This window comes from Mobula hypostoma, chromosome X1 (genome assembly GCF_963921235.1).
Source record: "Mobula hypostoma chromosome X1, sMobHyp1.1, whole genome shotgun sequence".
Lineage (NCBI taxonomy): Eukaryota > Metazoa > Chordata > Chondrichthyes > Myliobatiformes > Myliobatidae > Mobula > Mobula hypostoma.
Window position 1 is genome coordinate 27,258,485 of NC_086128.1, and position 17,064 is coordinate 27,275,548.

A 17,064-nucleotide genomic window follows, 5' to 3' on the forward strand; every position below is an offset into this window, starting at 1 on the left:
TTTTGTTGCATTAGTATCATGTCATGCTCATTTCAAATAAATCTTCTTGTGCTTTTGGTGAATGCGCATGAAATGCTGCAATAATGATGCGCCCAGTAGCCAAGTGGTTCCTTGAGGGCACCTGGATGCTCTGAAGTTGTCCTCCTCTAGACTAAGGGAAGCAATGTCTGCAACAAGCGCAAATGCTAGAATGATTTTGCTTTGAGGCATTGTTAGAGGTAGAACAAGCTGTTGTGAGGAGAATCCACCATTTTGGAGGTGAGTGCCCTTCTACAACACTAGCCTGAAAGTAGTGACTGAAAGAATGAATATTCTTCTCATCTGAGAGAAGAAGAAAAGATTTGGTGTTTTTTTTGGAAATATTACCATGTTGCTTCATTTCATAACATGGCCATCCAAGGTACTTTTAGTTTTGGTGTGTCAGGAAAAATAACCACCCTGGAAGCTTTTTGATAACATTCAAAATATGCACACGTGCCTGTCTTTAACTAGAGAATTTGTATTGCACCCTGAATAAGTGCCCAGCAAATTGACTTGTAGCATGCTACGTGTTTGTGGACTCTAGTAAATTCTGATGCATGCTCTTTCCAGCCGTTCTATCTGTTTGCAATGGAAGGTTATCCTTAATGAGAAGGAGCTTGAGGGAGTCCAGGATCTGAAGGGTGAATGTGGTAGATCATCAGAGTCTGGGATCTATGCCTCCTGGTAAGGAGCAGGTTCTGACAATTCTAGATTCCTAAAAAGGAATTGTCACGTACCCCGTGACGGGTTAAAGGACCAGCAGAAATGGAAAACACCTTGGAGTCCAGTATTACTATTAACTAATGATATTTATTAGTAACTACGCAATACAGTAATATAAATGTTAGATTAGATTATGAGGACACTCAGTCCTCGTTTATTGTCATTTAGAAATGCATGCATTAAGAAATGATACAATATTCCTCCAGTATGATATCATAGAAACACAGGACAGACCAAGACTAAAACTGACAAAAACCACATAATTATAACATATAGTTAAAACAGTGCAAAGCAATACCGTAATTTGATAAAAGAGCAGACCATGGGCACGGTTTAAAAGAAAAAAAAGTCTCAAAGTCCCGATAGTCCCATCATCTCACGCAGATGGTAGAAGGGAGAAACTCTCCCTGCCATGAACCTCCAGCGCCGCAAACTTGCTGATGCAGCGCCGTGGAAGCACCCGACCACAGCCAACTCTGAGTCCGTACGAAAACTTCGAGCCTCCGACCAGCCCTCTGACACGGAGCGCTGAGTACCATCTCTGCCGAGCGCTTCGACTCGCCCCGGCCGCCGAGCAACAAGTAAAGCCGAGGACTCGGGGCCTTCCCCTCCGGAGATTCTGGATTGTACAGTAGCAGCGGCAGTGAAACAGGCATTTCAGAAGTTCCACCAAATGTTCCTCTGTGCTTCTCACGTCTGCCTCCATCAAATCAGGATTGTGCAAGGCACCCTACTTGACAGATAACAGATATTCATCACCAGAGTGGCCGCTGTGCACTGCGTCACGCTGCCATCATTGCAGATAAATCAACCAGATTAGCAATGATTATAAGTAAGTATATCAGTAAGTATGGCAATATATGAAAACCAAGCTTCTTCAAGTCTAGGGGTAAATAGATAGTCTTACGATGATGAGTAAAGTTCAGTTCAGTTCGTGGTATTGAATTGAGTAGTGATGGAGAGAAAGGGGGAGAGATTTGAGTCTTGAAGTGAGCTGACGCCGTCGATCTACCCGTTGTCCTCCGAAATCCTTTAAAAGTCACCAACTGTGACCACAACAAAGGGGGCAGTTCTTCTGTGGTGGAGCTATCAACCCAGGCGAGGGTTGGACACACAAATAACTCCCCACCGGTCACACCTTCTCCACAGCGTGAGAGCCACTGATCGATCCTCCAAAACCCACTTTTTCTGTGGGCACAACAAAGCTCATTCAGTGTCCAAAATCATGTCTCTCAGGTCTATCATTTGACCTTCTATTTATCTCCCAATACTGAGTACCAACTGTCATTCAAACAGCTCCTCCCTTCTCTGTCTGTAAGAACGTACAAGCAGGTGATGTCCTTGGGGAAAGTATAAGCAAGCTGTGAGCAGTCTTCGTCTGTCTCTCTCTCTCTCTCTCTCTCTCTTAAAAACAAGATGTCAGTGTTAAATAACTCTCTCTCTTTTCAAAAGCACAGTTCATAGGGGTAATTCAGGACCCCGTCACAGAATTGAGAGACGAGAGATTTTCTTTGCTAATTCAGCCTTGTTAAGTCTTAAAATAAATGCTGAGATTGCATCTACATAATGCTGAATGGCACTCTGGAGCTTTAGTGACCATTTTTAAATGTGACTTGCAGGGAAAGCTTGGTTTTGCTGCTGCTTTGCTCAAAGTACTTATTACCAGTTCTTTCTCGCTTTGCTTAAATTTTCTCATGCATTCCCAAAACTGAACAGTAACTTTCATCAGTTTTTTTTTCTATTTCCCCACTTCTCATGTAATTGACATCAACAAAGTTTTTGACAATAATGCTTTTTTTTTTGGTGGGGATATGAGAATATAGTTGAATGGTAAAAGCCAAAAAAAAACTTGATTCTCTTCATTTTCAGTTGGCCAAGTAAAACAGCATGGCACAGATTGAGTCTACACAATGGCCTTTCTAATAGATACCTCCTGTACCTAATAAAGTGGCCACTGAGTGTATGCTTGTGGTCTTCAGAACTGTTGCCCATCCACTTCAAAATTTAACATGGTGTGCATTCAGAGATGCTCTTCTGCACACTGCTGTTACAACATGTGGTTATTTGAGTTACTGTTGCCTTCCTGTCTGCTTGAACCAGTCTGGCCATTCTCCTCTGACCTCTTATTAACAAGGCATTTTCACCCACAGAACTGCCACTCACTGGATGTTTTTTGTTTCTCTCACCATTCTCTAGGGATGTGTGTGAAAATCCCAGGAGATTAGTTTCTGAGATACTCAAACTACCCTATCTGGCACCAACAATTATTCCACTGTCAAAGTCACTTGGATCACATTTCTTCCCCATTCTGATGTCTGGTCTGAACAACAACTAAACCTCTTGACCATGTCTGCATGCTTTTATGCAATTGAGTTGCTGCCACATGATTGGCGGTTTAGATATTTGCATTAATGAGCAGGTGCACCTAATAAAGTGACGCCTGAGAATTTGCTTTTGTATTCTGTTTTAAGTATTTCCCTGGTCGTCTGAGACAAAATGTAAGATGCGCACAATTGTATGTACAGCCACCTAGTAAGACTTCATCTTTATACCATCATTTCTGTAGACAGCAAGACATCCACTGGTGGGTCTGGTCCAATAAACCCTGCACGCAGGTGACGCTGTTTGGCAAAGAAGCTAGGCCACAGCTGTGATCCATTTCCAGAGCAGGAATAATTCATTAAATGGCTGTTAGAGACTCTGCTATAATGCATTTTCCCCTTGTCGGTTCTCCTGTACAGCAGGATACATTTGTAAGTCATAAATTAAAGTTTGCTTCTTAGAGTAAGCAATTTGCGAAGGTTTACATCACAATACAAGAAACAAACAGCAGTAGACCATGCAGCCTCTTCTGCCTGCTGTGCAATGCAATCATGGCTCATCTTCAATAGTGCTGCCCTCTGGTTGTAACTAAATTTTGCTCAATTCCTTTAATACCCCAAAATCTATTGATCTGTCCTGAATATTCTTGACAACAGCCTCCTTGGGTAGAGAATTCAAAATATTTACTACCATCTGGGTAAAGAAATTGCTTCTCACCTCAGTCTTGAGTGGCTGACCTTTTGTTCTGAGGCCGTGATTTTTGCTTCTAGACTCACTGATGGGATGTGTAAAATCTATGAATGCAGGTCCGAGCAGTTGGCGGAGAATGAAACCAAAAGGTTGAATCCTTGGATGATAGGAAAGGATAAAATTAAAGATCCAGTTGTTTAATCTTATGTGATCAGTTGGGGAAAGTACTTTGATCAAGTCCCTTTACTTTCCTTGTCTGGTTTTCCATCCCCCCCTCCCGCCCTTCTCACGCACTTACTCGTGCAAATGCAGGATATGCAAAACCTGATCTTTAATCTTGCTACTTCCTGTTTTCCAGTGACCCAAACAGTCCTTTTGGGAGAATCGGTGATTCATTTGCATTTTTGCTCATTGCTTTAGTTGCCTGTCACCTTTAATCTCTCTCACACCCTCTCATTCTCCAAACAGTTCCATGAATAGTACATCACCATCACCACCACTAATTATCAGAGATCCCTTTCGACAACTTCCTCTTTTCTCCAGTCCTGATGAAAAGTCATCTAATCAAAATCTTTTCACTGATACTGTTAAAAAGGACAAATTACTGTTTAACTGAGTAACATATTATCTATTTAAATAAAATACAGAACAGCTTAGAACATTACCAGTATTACTGGTGGCTGTCGGTTATATCCAATGATGACAGGAAACCTGTGCGGGAGAGTTTTCAAAGTGGAAAACCCATTGCACTGGGGCAGTTCCACTGTCTTGACCTCGAGTCTGAGTCCAGTGGGACGAGTAGTCGTCACAACTGGGGTCTCCCTTGGTTGCAATGGATGACCATGACTTCTGTGCCACGTCATGCCCTTCACTCTCCATGTAGCATTGCAGAACTGCCTTCCTGTCCATTGGATCTCACTGATCCACCTAGTCTGTCAGAGCTGACTTCGCATGCTAGGACACACATGCTGCTACCTCACTGGGGTATGAGATCCGTTAGCTATCCTCACCTGGTTTAGCCCACCTGTCAAAATAGTGTGGCTGCTGTCGCATACAAGCAGCTACTTGGAGCCACAGGTGAGAGCCGAGTGTCCGGTGGGGACCAAAGGTAGCATTCAAGTTAGTTGTTGATAACCTTAAAATGCTTCATATTTCCTAACTTGTTGAAGTAGTGAAATCGTTTAATTTTCACTCAGTCGTTTCTGGCATTTTCAAGTTAGAATGCTTGAAACTGCAGTGAGCAAAACAGTCCCAAATTGTCTTGCTGTTCATTATCAGTGAGGAAAATCACTGCTGTTTGAACACGAGCATGTGCAACTGACGCTATTTAGAAGTAGTTTATTCTTAGCCTCACAATGTGCACATAACTGGCAAGAGTTAGAAAATGTTAGGCAACAGACTCCTGTTCCAAGCGACATATTGTCCCAAATAAATGAGAAGCTATTTCTTGTCCTTCAAGAGTTGTCCCAAATAAGCGGCTGCCCGGATTAACCAATAGCCCAATTAATTGGAATCCAGTATATACTTCTACGTCTGCGTGCACTATAACATTATGTGCTAAAATGCTGTTTTTGTAGGTTACCACCAGTGGGCCAAATGAGTGCACTAGATGTTTCCAACTAGGATCTTCTGAGGCAATCCACTGACCTACAATTGCCACGTGCTTTAAATTTAATTTCTTTGCATGGGAGATTTTTGTAATACAACATTTTGCACTATAGTCGGAAGGTTCTTTTTATTTCTTAGCACTATCTTTTGTTAAATGAATTATTCCTCTGCTGTTCTTATATCTTAAGCATCAGATACCTGCATGAAAGCAAAACCCAGCTGTTTAGATGTGTCTGCCTCCTGTCAGCATTCTGGGTGAGGTGTACCATTCTGTGATGTAACATAGTGTGCAAGTGCATAGCAATCACTGGGGTGAAACCTTATTGGCCTGTGGGCTACCACCCTCAAAAAAAACTGCATTCAAACTCTACATTACAGAGAGATTTGTATTTGGAGATTAAAACTATCTATTGTAAGAGCAAACTGTGACTTTGGGGAAAAAACAAAGGGCACAACGTTTTAATAGCTGCTTGGAGCTGTTCATGATTACAGCTCTTGTAGGATTCGTGTTAGTCTAGCTAGTTTCAGGATTCAGACATACATTTTGAGATATTAAGGGATGTGAGTAAATGTTCTGCCACAATTTTATTAAATGGTCTTGTACAGTCTGAACCCAAATTTTATGGACTAAATCACTTATCACAGAATCACATTTATGTAATTACACAGACTTGCCATTCAAACTTGACCAAAATATTACTGAAATGCAAATGTTTAGTTGTACATTATGTAAATGCTAATTCTAGAAGCATGGTCATAATTCCAGTCAATAATCTCACTGCACGTTACATTAACTTAACTCACCTTGATAGCAGTAGTGAGAAGAGAGCATGGCCTGGATAGTAGGGATCCTTGATGGACGCTGCTTTCATGTGGCTGCACTATTTGCAGATGTGCTCAATGGTGGGAGGGGTTTGCTGTGATGGACTGGGCTGTACCCACCACTTTTTGTAGGCTTTTCCATTCCTGGTCATTGGTGTTTCCATAAAAGGCAGGCCGTAATGCAACCACTCAGGATACTTTTCACTGTACATCTATCTAAATGTTTGAAAAACTTCTATGACATACTGAATCTGCACAAATTTCTAAGAAAATAGTGGCTATTGTGTCTTGTTTGGGATAACACTTGCGTGCTAGTCCCAGGACAGATCCTCTGATAAGAGAGTGCCTCTGATCCCTTCATGAGGACTGGCTCATGGACCTTGGGTTTTATCCTCCTGTACTCAATAATCAGCTCCTTGGTTTTGCTGATGTTAAGTGAAAGGTTATTGTAAACAGATTTTCAATCGCCCTCCAGTATGCTAATTCATTACCACCTTTGGATTGGCCAACAGCAGTGGTGGTGTCAGCAAACTTGGATATGGCATTGGAGCTGTACTTAGCCGCACAGAGCAATAAAGGAATAGATTAGAATAAAGCAATAGAGGATTAAAGGACAAGACTTTCTGAAATTGGTAGCAAATTTGGGAATTGGGGATGCAAGGTGACTCAATCCTAGTGCATAATTCCCTTAAGGTTAACTTGCAGGTTGATTCGGTGGTAAGAAAAGTAATTACAATGTTAGCATTCATTTCAAGAGGACAAGAAAATTAAAGGGCTAAAGCTGAGATTTTCTAAAGTATTAGTCAGACCACATTTGGAGTACTGTGTATTCCTCTTCTTTAAGAAAGGATGTGTTGATATTGGAAAGGGTCCAGAGGAGTTTACAAGAATGATCCTGGGAATGAGAGTTAAACATATGAGGAGCATTTGATGGCTTTGGGCCTGTACACACTGCAATTCAGAAGAAATGGAGGAGGAGGCTGGGAATCTCATTGAAACTTGCCAAATATTGAAAGGCCTAGATAGAGTGGGCATGGCGAAAATGTTCCCAATTATGGGAGGGTCTGGGACCAAATGGCACAGCCTCAGAATAGAAGGACGTCCATTTAGTGATAAATTCCTCCTCACCTCTATTCTAAAGGATGGTGAATTTGGAGTTCATAGCTGTGGAGGCCAAGTTATTGGGTATATGTAAAGCAGAGGTTGATAGGTTCTGATATTGGAAAGGATGTCAAAGCTGACGGTAGAAGGCAGGAGAATAGGGTTGAGAGGGAAGATAAGATCAGAATGGTGAAGCAGTCTCGATGAGCTGAATGGCTTAATTCTGCTCCCCTGTCTTGTGTACTCAATTATTTTGTCTGCTGATTCACCACTATTTGAATCTGTTGTTGATGCAGATTTCATTGCAACAGAAAGTTCCTTTTTAAATGTTGTAGCCAAAATAATTTTCTATAGTCTTTCTTAATAGCTTTCTGAAAGTCTGTGCTGCAGGGAATGGTGCTAGGACACTTGTGTTTTGTATATAAATGAATATCCTTGTTATAAGTAAATTGGATGACATGAAGATTGGAAATTAGATGGAGAGGATGATTGCCTAAGATGCAGTTGGGTAGATTCAAGAATGTTTATTGTCATTTGTCAGGGCACGGGTGTAAAGGAGAGTGAAATGATTGTTACTCTGGATCCAATGCAGCATTTTTAAAAAAAAACACAAACACACACACACACACACACACACACACACACACACACACACACACACACACACACACACACAGTATAAAGAACACATTAAAGTGCTCAATAAATATAAACACTTAAGATTAGCTTATTTACAGACTGTATGTACGTAAAGTGACACTAGGTACAGGAGTATTATGAGGTGACCTAGCAGGAAATTATTAAGTAGTGGTGGTGGGGGGTGTTGGGGTAGGTTAATGGGTGAAGGTGTCAATCAGTCCTGGCGGCTTGGGTGAAGTAACTGTTTTTGAGTCTGGTAGTCCTGCATGGATGCTGTGTAGCCTCTTCTCTGGGAGTGGGGGGAGAAAAACAGTCCCACGAGCAGGGTGTGTGGAATCCTTCATGATACAGCTGTATTTTCTAGCACCTCCTTGATGGTAGGTAGGCTGGTACTGGTGGTGCATTGGACTGTTGTAACTATTCATAGTAGAGCCCTCCTGTCACTCAGATGGACTAAGTGGTGGCAGGTGGATTTTAATCCAATCAAGTGCGTGGTAGTTCATGTGATACTAGCGAGGCATATGCATTAAATAATAGAGACCTTTAAGTATTATTGTACAGGATGACCTTGAGGGTGCAAGTAGACGTTTCCCTGAAAACAGTTACATGGGTGGAAGATGGTGTTCAGTTTGCATCCGTTAATGGATAAAGTCACTGCGTATAGGAGTTGAGGCATCATGTTGGAATTGTACAAGACATTGGTTTGGTCGCTCTTAAGAGTACTGTACTCTAAATTCTGGTCACATGGAAAAGATGTGGTAGTGCTACAAAAATTGCATGAGATGTCATCTAGAATGAAGACTTTATTTACAGGGAGAGATTGGATAGGCTGGGATTGTTCTCAGTGGGAGCACAGGAGGCTGGGAGGTGACCTTAGAGTTATATAAAATTATGAGGGACACAGAGAAGGTTAGATACTTGGCCATTATTTTTTCTTTTGAGGTAGGGGCATTTAAAACTAAAAGATGCAAGCTCAAGGTGATGGGGAAACACTTAAGGGAGATTTGATGGGTAAGTGGGAATATGGAACAAGCTGCTAGAGGCAATGGTAAAGGCAGGTACAATCAGTGCTTTCAGCAACGAAGCACTTGCACAGGAGGGAGGAGAAGATGGCGGCATGATGCAGCGCGGCCGTTTCGAATGAATATCGGTTATGTGTAACTAGGGGGCCGTGCACAATCCAGATTTGATGGGGACAGCCGTGAGAAGCGCAGAGGAACATCTGGAGTAACTTCTGAAATGCCTGCTTCGCTGCCGCTGCTACTGTGCGATCGAGAATCTCCAGAGGGGAAGGCCCCAATTCCTCGGCTTTGTGTATCGCCTGCTGCCGGGGCTGGGGTGGAAACGCTTGGCAGAGATGGTGCTCGGTGTCGAAGAGGTGGTCGGAGGCCCAGAGTTTTCGGATGGACTCGGAGTTGGACTGTGGTTGGATGCTTCTGGGATGCTGCATCGGCAAGTTGGCGCTGGAGGTTTACCGTCTGCGTGAGATGATGGGACTTTTGAGAGACTTTGAGACTTTTACTGTGCCATGGTCTGTTCTTATCAAAGTACGGTATTGCTTTGCACTGTTGTAACTATATGTTATAACTGGACAATGTCCAGTCCCTATATATTTCCAATATGTTCGTGACACTTCTCACGCTCTTAAACTTTTCGATGATTTTAAGTACCCTGTCCCCCACCGCTTTATTTTCACCATGGATGTTCAGTCCCTATATACTTCCAACTGATGTCTACTATAAGCCTACTGACTCTCACAGCTTTCTGGACTATTCCTCTTCCCACCCTGTCTCTTGCAAAAATGCCATCCCCTTCTCGCAATTCCTCCGTCTCCGCTGCATCTGCTCTCAGGATGAGGCTTTTCATTCTAGGACGAGGGAGATGTCCTTTTTTAAAGAAAGGGGTTTCCCTTCCTCCACTATCAACTCTGCTCTTAAACGCATCTCCCCCATTTCACGTACATCTGCTCTCACTCCATCCTCCCGCCACCCCACTAGGAATAGGGTTCCCCTGGTCCTCACCTACCACCCCACCAGCCTCCGGGTCAAACATATTATTCTCCGTAACTTCCACCACCTCCAAAGGGAACCCACCACTAAGCACATCTTTCCCTCCCCCCCCCGCCCCGTCTGCTTTCCGCAGGGATCGTTCCCTACGTGACTCCCTTGTCCATTCGTCCTCCCCACTGATCTCCCTCTTGGCACTTATCCGTGTAAGCGGAACAAGTGCTACACATGCCCTTACACTTCCTCCCTTACCACCATTCAGGGCCCCAAACAGTCCTTCCAGGTGAGGCGACACTTCACCTGTGAGTCGGCTGGGGTGATATATTGCGTCCGGTGCTCCCGATGTGGCCTTTTATATATTGGCGAGACCCGACGCAGACTGGGAGACCGCTTTGCTGAACACCTACGCTCTGTCCGCCAGAGAAAGCAGGATCTCTCAGTGGCCACACATTTTAATTCCACATCCCATTCCCATTCTGACATGTCTATCCACGGCCTCCTCTACTGTAAAGATGAAGCCACACTCAGGTTGGAGGAACAACACCTTATATTCCGTCTGGGTAGCCTCCAACCTGATGGCATGAACATCGACTTCTCTAACTTCCGCTAATGCCCCACCTCCCCCTCGTACCCCATCTGTTATTTATTTATATACACACATTCTTTTTCTCTCTCTCTCCTTTTTCTCCCTCTGTCCCTCTGACTATACCCTTTGCCCATCCTCTGGGTTCCCTCCCCCCTTGTCTTTCTTCCCGGACCTCCTGTCCCATGATCCTCTCATATCCCCTTTTGCCTATCACCCATCCAGCTCTTGGCTCCATCCCTCCCCCTCCTGTCTTCTCCTATCATTTTGGATCTCCCCCTCCCCCTCCAACTTTCAAATCTCTTACTAGCTCTTTCTTCAGTTAGTCCTGACGAAGGGTCTCGGCCTGAAACGTCGACTGTACCTCTTCCTAGAGATGCTGCCTGGCCTGCTGTGTTCACCAGCGACTTTGATGTGTGTTGTTATAATTATGTGGTTTTTGTTAGTTTTTAAGTGCGTTTGTCATGTGTTTTCGTGATATCATTCTGGAAAAACATTGTATCATTTCTTAATGCATGCATTACTAAATGACAATAAAAGGGGACTGCGTGTCCTCATAATCATAATCACAAGTAAGTGGAAAGGAATAGAGAAATAAGAGAAAAATAGAATTGCATGGATGGGTGTCTCAGTTGGCATGAATGAGTCAGGCCAAAGGGTTGACATTTGGGTTGATGAGAAAAATCTGAAATGTTGAACCTTGTTTCTCCCTCCCCAGATGCTGCCTAACAAAGGAGAATTTCCCACATTTTGTTTTCAATTCGCTTTTCAATTTTCACCATCCTGTTGTTTCTTGAGCCATGTTGGTCAAGTTGACCTAGGTTTGCAAACCAAGAACAGGAATTGCACCTTTTGGAAAATGTTTGACTAAATTAAGGCTCAGATAAGTCTGGGAAGCAGCCTTTATTGTAAGGAATACAAAAACAATGCTTTTATTTGAACAAATAATTTCTGCCAGTCTTGTATCCCTCGGTGTTAAGAAGCAGCAGCTTAACACCTGTTGTTCGCCACTTTCAGTTTTGGGGGCAAAGTGTACCATGTAACTCTTGGGCAGTAGATAAAGAAAGTTGTACCTTTATCTTTGCCTACTACTAGAATATGGCTTTTTCATTTATCATCAAATAGAAAGGTTCTGGAAGCCAGAGTTTAGACAGGTGATGTCTGTTATTTGGATGGAGGTTGAGCTTCTGTACTTAACAAAATCATCCTGTTTGTGAAACTTCAACTCTTCCATATCAAAGGTTAACATGTTATTAAGTCTCACTTCACTAGTTTTCTCCATTGGACGAGTTTTCATTGCTGAGTTTTGTTCCCGTCAATCTGTGTGCTGAATTATTCGAAGAACATTGCCTTTATTATCTATTTACATCAGTGGGGGAGTGATTGAATAACGCTTAACCTTCTCTTTAAAATGTGTTATCACTGTCTATTGGAATGCTTTCATGTTGTAATACAGTGAATTGTTGTACCGAGTGTTGAAAGCTGAGTTCTAGAACTTTATTTTCATCACTGAGTCAATTGCTTTCTTGTTCTAGGCTGTCACGGGGCATTGTCACCCTGTAGACTTTGAAAGGCACCAGAACGTTGAACAAAAAATTATTGCACTGAAAATGAGTGTGCAGGTGAGTGCCTCATAGTTTAATGCTGGTTTTGCAAATCCATTCAGATACTTGAGTTGAGTCATCAGTTTTTTTTTCTTTTGCACCTGGGAGCTCCTTGTACATGCAGACTTGTTGGTTATGTCCTCTGACAGGGAGCACCCTTGAAGAGGTGGCTTCAATTTATCTTTGTTTATCCATCCCCTCTCTGGAGGTAGATGTCATTGGCCACAATTGAGTTTATTATCCAACCCTAATTTCCCAGATTTGATCAAGGAAGTAGTTCAGAATCAACCATGTTGGATCTGGAGCCGTATATAAGCCTGACTGGGTAAAAATGGCAGCTTTCTTTCCCTGAAGGTCATTGTGCACTAGGTAGTGTTTTGTGACAATGCAGTAGGTTTGAGGCCGCTTTTATTGAGACTAGCTATAACTCCACATTGATTGAATTGCTTGAATTTAATTTTCAAGCTGCTGTGGTGGGATTCAAACTTGTGTCCATGGATCAACATCCTAGTTGTCCTGGCCCCTGCACCTTGGTGTTTGCCTGCACTACGCTTTCTCTGTAACTGTAAATCTATTCTGCTTTCCCCTTATGAACTAACTCAAATGTATGTGTGTTTTGAAATATCTGTGGATGGTTTACAAAATAAATTTCTCATTGTATCACAGTACATGTGACAGCAGTAAACCAATATCAATAGATATTTGGGACAAATCAAACGAAGAATGTGGAAATTTCCTGAGATCCATTTTGTAGTCAGAATAATCATAGAACTTTTTTTAATATATGAAACCTCTTGTCTCTGATAAATGTATTTCAAACTTGTGTATAGGCGTGTGAGCAGGAGTTGAAATTCCTAGAAGAACAACAAGATGAATTTGATTTTAAGTTCAAGACCTTCAAGTGTCAAGGTGAGTATTTTTCTTGTCCCTGTAGGTCCCCAAACTTGGCAATAAGGAGATGAGAAGGGGTTTTACTGCTTTCTAATTTCTAAAGTTAATGCTAAGGTGACTCCTTCAATAGGGAAGGGGAGGGAACGTCGACTCAGACCATGAGAGGCCTGCGTCGGGCATTTTCATGCCTTACAAGGCGCAGGTTGGAGGTTTATGTGGGGACCACTCCTCACTCAGACTAGAGCAATGTGTGATTAAGTGCCTTGCTCAAGGGCACAAACACGCCGCCACAGCTCCTTCAATAGGGCAGGGTGTATTCTGCTCTTTGAACAGTTAGTCACTGTTCATTTATTGGTATTTCTGGCAACTTTGTCACATATCTGTCATTGTTTACTGTCTTCTCCAGTTTCTGATTTCTGGAATTGCCTGGAGACCTGCACTTATCTACCTTCCCAGAACGATGATTCCTTTTGTAGTAGTCTAGATGTATGTAGTGTGGCTTATTCTAGCTCTCTTGCTAGTTTTGATACTCGTGCATGCCTTGTACTGTCTTATCCCTGCAAGTAAGTGTTTCCAAGGGCAGAGAAATGGACAGGAAATGTGAGCTTTAAATATTGGGGGTGAGGGTAGGTGGAAGGAGGCATAGAATGGTACAGCACAGAAACAAGCCCTTTGGTGCACCATGTCCATGCTGATCATTGTACTGTCTATACTAGTTCTATTTTCCCACATCCAGTCTGCAACCATCTGTGCCTTTCAAGTGTTTGTCTAGATACTAAAATGTTGTGAGAGTGTCTACCTCCTCCACCCCTCCAGGCAGTGCATTCCAGATTCCAACCACTTTGTGTGTTTGGGGGGGTGGTTGTAGATGAAGTTCCCTCTCAGATCCCCTCCTAAATCTCCTACCTTTCACCTTCGCCTATGCCCTTTGTAGTCACCCCTACCAAGGGAAAGATTCTTGCTATTCCCCCCCCCCCCGATGTAATTTGGAATGCTCTTGTCAGTAATGGAGCAAAAATGGGTTGATATACTCACACTCACTATATGACAAAAGGATGGATTTTTTTTTAATTAACAGGACTTCACTCAGTTTCTACTCAATGTTGGTGGAACGCGCTGGCTGTGAATTCCTATTGCATCCTGCAGAAATCTTGTACCATGTACTCAACGATAATTTGATTATATTTTAGAATCAAACAATTCTGAGAAGCAGAAAGAAGAAGAATTAAAGGTGCTACAGAATATGCTAAATATTCTGGACAACAATAGAAAAGTAAGTTCTCGTGGATCATGGTCTGGGTGTAGAAGGTGTGTCACTGAAACTTGGGGCTTATAGTGTTCCCTCCATGCTGCCAACTAATGTGCCACATGCTTGATTCTGGATTGTATACATAACTACTTATAATTTTTGTTAAACATGAGATTGTGCAGATGCTGAAAATCCAGAGCAACACAGACAAAATGCTGGAGGAACTCAACAGGTCAGACAGCATCTACAGAAAAGAATAAACAGTTGACATTTCAGACAGAGACTTTTCTTCAGAATGGACTGGATGAAGGAACTGTGTACTGTAGCCAAAGTTTAAAAGAAGTGTAAAGACTAACAGGTTAGCAAGTTGAAAATGCACGGTTCCTAAAAAGGATATAGAAACGTTAAGCAAGTTGGAACTCTGGAGTATAATACAGAGTTATCTACTTTAGACAAAAATAAAAAATGGAATTATCATTTAAACAGTGAGGCATGTTGTGGTACAAAGGCACCCATGTGTTTTAGTTTACAAAACACAAAAATTAGCATGTATGTACAGTAGGTAATTAGGGTTAATTGGATATTTGCCATAGAATAATACAGGCTACTTGGCCCACTGTATTGTGCCAACCTTCAACCTGCTCCAAGATCAATCTAACTCTTCCCTCCCATATAATTCTCCATTTATTTTTCTTCCATGTGCCTATCTAAGAATCTCTTAAATATCCCAAATGTATTTTCCTCTACTCCCCCCCTCCCCCCGGCAGCACATTCTACGCACCCACCACTCAAATCATCTCTCCTCATCCTCTCCAAAGAGAAAAGTCCCAGCTCACTCAACCTGTCCTCATAAGACATGCTGTCTAATCCAGGATTATCCCAGTAAATCTCCTTTGCTCCTTCTAACGCTTCCACAGAACTGAAGACAATGCTCTAAGTATAGTCTCACCAGGGATTTTATGAAGCTGCAACATTACCTTGTGGTTCTTGAACTCCAGTCCCTGACTAAGGGTGCTGTGTTGGCCTCCATATCAACTTCCATTGTCAATTTGAGAGGTCTATAGATATGGACCCCAAGATCCCTCTGTTCCTCCACACTGCTAAGAATCCTGCCATTAACCCTGTATTCTGCCTTCACGTTGGACCTTCACACTTAAAACTTTTCTGGAGGGAACTTCATACCATTTCTCAGCCCAGCTCTGTATCCCATCAATGTCCTGTTGTAACCTATTACAACCTTGTACACTATCCACAATGCTGGCCGGCCAGACTTGGAGGCAAATGGTCCTGGGTTTGAATTTGCTCAGCTCCTTGCACACTTTCTATCTGTGCTGGATTGAGCATCGAGCGAACAATTCGGCCTCGTTTTAAAAAAAAAGCACAGACAAATGCGAAGGAAGTGGCAACAAATGCCACCCGATGCACCACAAGGCGCAAAAAGAAACAACAACACTATCCACAATACCACTAACCTTCATATCATCTGTAAACTTACTAATCCACCCTTCTACTTTCTCATCCAAGTCATTCACAAAAATCACAGAGCAGGGATCTCAGAACAGATCCCTGCAGAACACCATTGGTCACCAACCTCCAGACAGGAAATGCTCCATCTACAACCACCCCCTGCCTTCTATTGACAAGCTAATTCTGAATCCACACAACCAAGTTTCCCTGGATCCCATGCCTCCTGAATTTTCGAATGGGGGACTTTATCAAATGCCTTACTAAAAACCTATATACATCACATCCACTGCTCTACTTTCATCAGTGTTTTGTCACTTGCTCAATTAATTTGTTTGTCATTTATCTCGGTGATCTGGATGATAATGTTATCTGGATCAGCAGATTTGCAGATGACGCCAAGTTTGGGGGTGTAGTGAACAGCAAGGAAAACCATCAGAGTGTGCAATGGGATCTACACTAGCTGAGAAAGTGGGCTGAAAAATGGCAGATGGAAATTAATGCAGACAAGTGTGAGGTTTTGCACTTTGGTAGGACCAATCAGGGTAGGTTCACAATGAACGATAGGGCACTGAGGAGTGTGGTAGAACAGAGGGATCTGGGAATACAGGTCCATAATACATTAAAAGTGGCGTGACAGGTATATGGGGTCGTAAAGAAAGCTTTTGGCACATTGGCCTTCATAAATCAATGTATTGAGTACAGGAGTTGGGATGTCATGTTGAAGTTGTATAAGACATTGGTGAGGGTCAATTTGGAGTATTGTGTGCAGTTTTGATCACCTACCTACAGGAAAGATGTAGGCAAGGTTGAAAGAGTACAGAGAAAATATACAAGGACATTGCTGGGTCTGGAGGACTTAAGTTATAAGGACAGAATGAATCGGTTAGAACTTTATTCCCTAGAACATAGAGGATTGAGGGGAGATTTGTTAGAGGTTTACAACGTTGAGGGGTAAAGATAGGGTAAATGCAAGCAGCCTTTTTCCACTGAGATTGGGTGGGTGACGGAGGTATTTTTGACGTTTCAGGCCGAGACCCTTCGTCAGGACTGTCCTGACGAAGGGTCTTGGCCTGAAACGTAAACTGTACCTCTTCCTGGAGATGCTGCCTGGCCTGCTGCGTTCACCAGCAACTTTAATGTGTGTTGCTTGAATTCCCAGCATCTGCAGAATTCCTGTTGTTTGACGGAGGTATTTGTTGGGGAGCACTTTGGGTCCAGTGATCACAATACAATTAGTTTCAGTGTAAATATGGAGAAGGATAGGACTGGACCTAGGATTGAGATTTTTGATTGGAGAAAGGCTAACTTTGAGGAGATGCGAAAGGATTTAGAAGGAGC

At 42.6% G+C, this 17,064-nt stretch overlaps 1 protein-coding gene across 3 annotated transcripts in view; it reads left to right on the top strand.

Annotated features, from left to right (window-relative positions):
* The window catches only part of LOC134340191 (signal transducer and activator of transcription 3.2-like), a 91,773-nt gene that overhangs the window by 13,975 nt on the left and 60,734 nt on the right, over positions 1 to 17,064 (top strand). For all 3 annotated transcript variants that reach the window (XM_063037159.1, XM_063037162.1, XM_063037160.1), the window contains 3 exons: positions 12,051 to 12,137; positions 12,950 to 13,028; positions 14,201 to 14,283. In XM_063037159.1, coding sequence (XP_062893229.1) covers positions 12,051 to 12,137; positions 12,950 to 13,028; positions 14,201 to 14,283 — 249 coding nt within the window. The remainder of the gene's footprint in view (positions 1 to 12,050; positions 12,138 to 12,949; positions 13,029 to 14,200; positions 14,284 to 17,064) is intronic.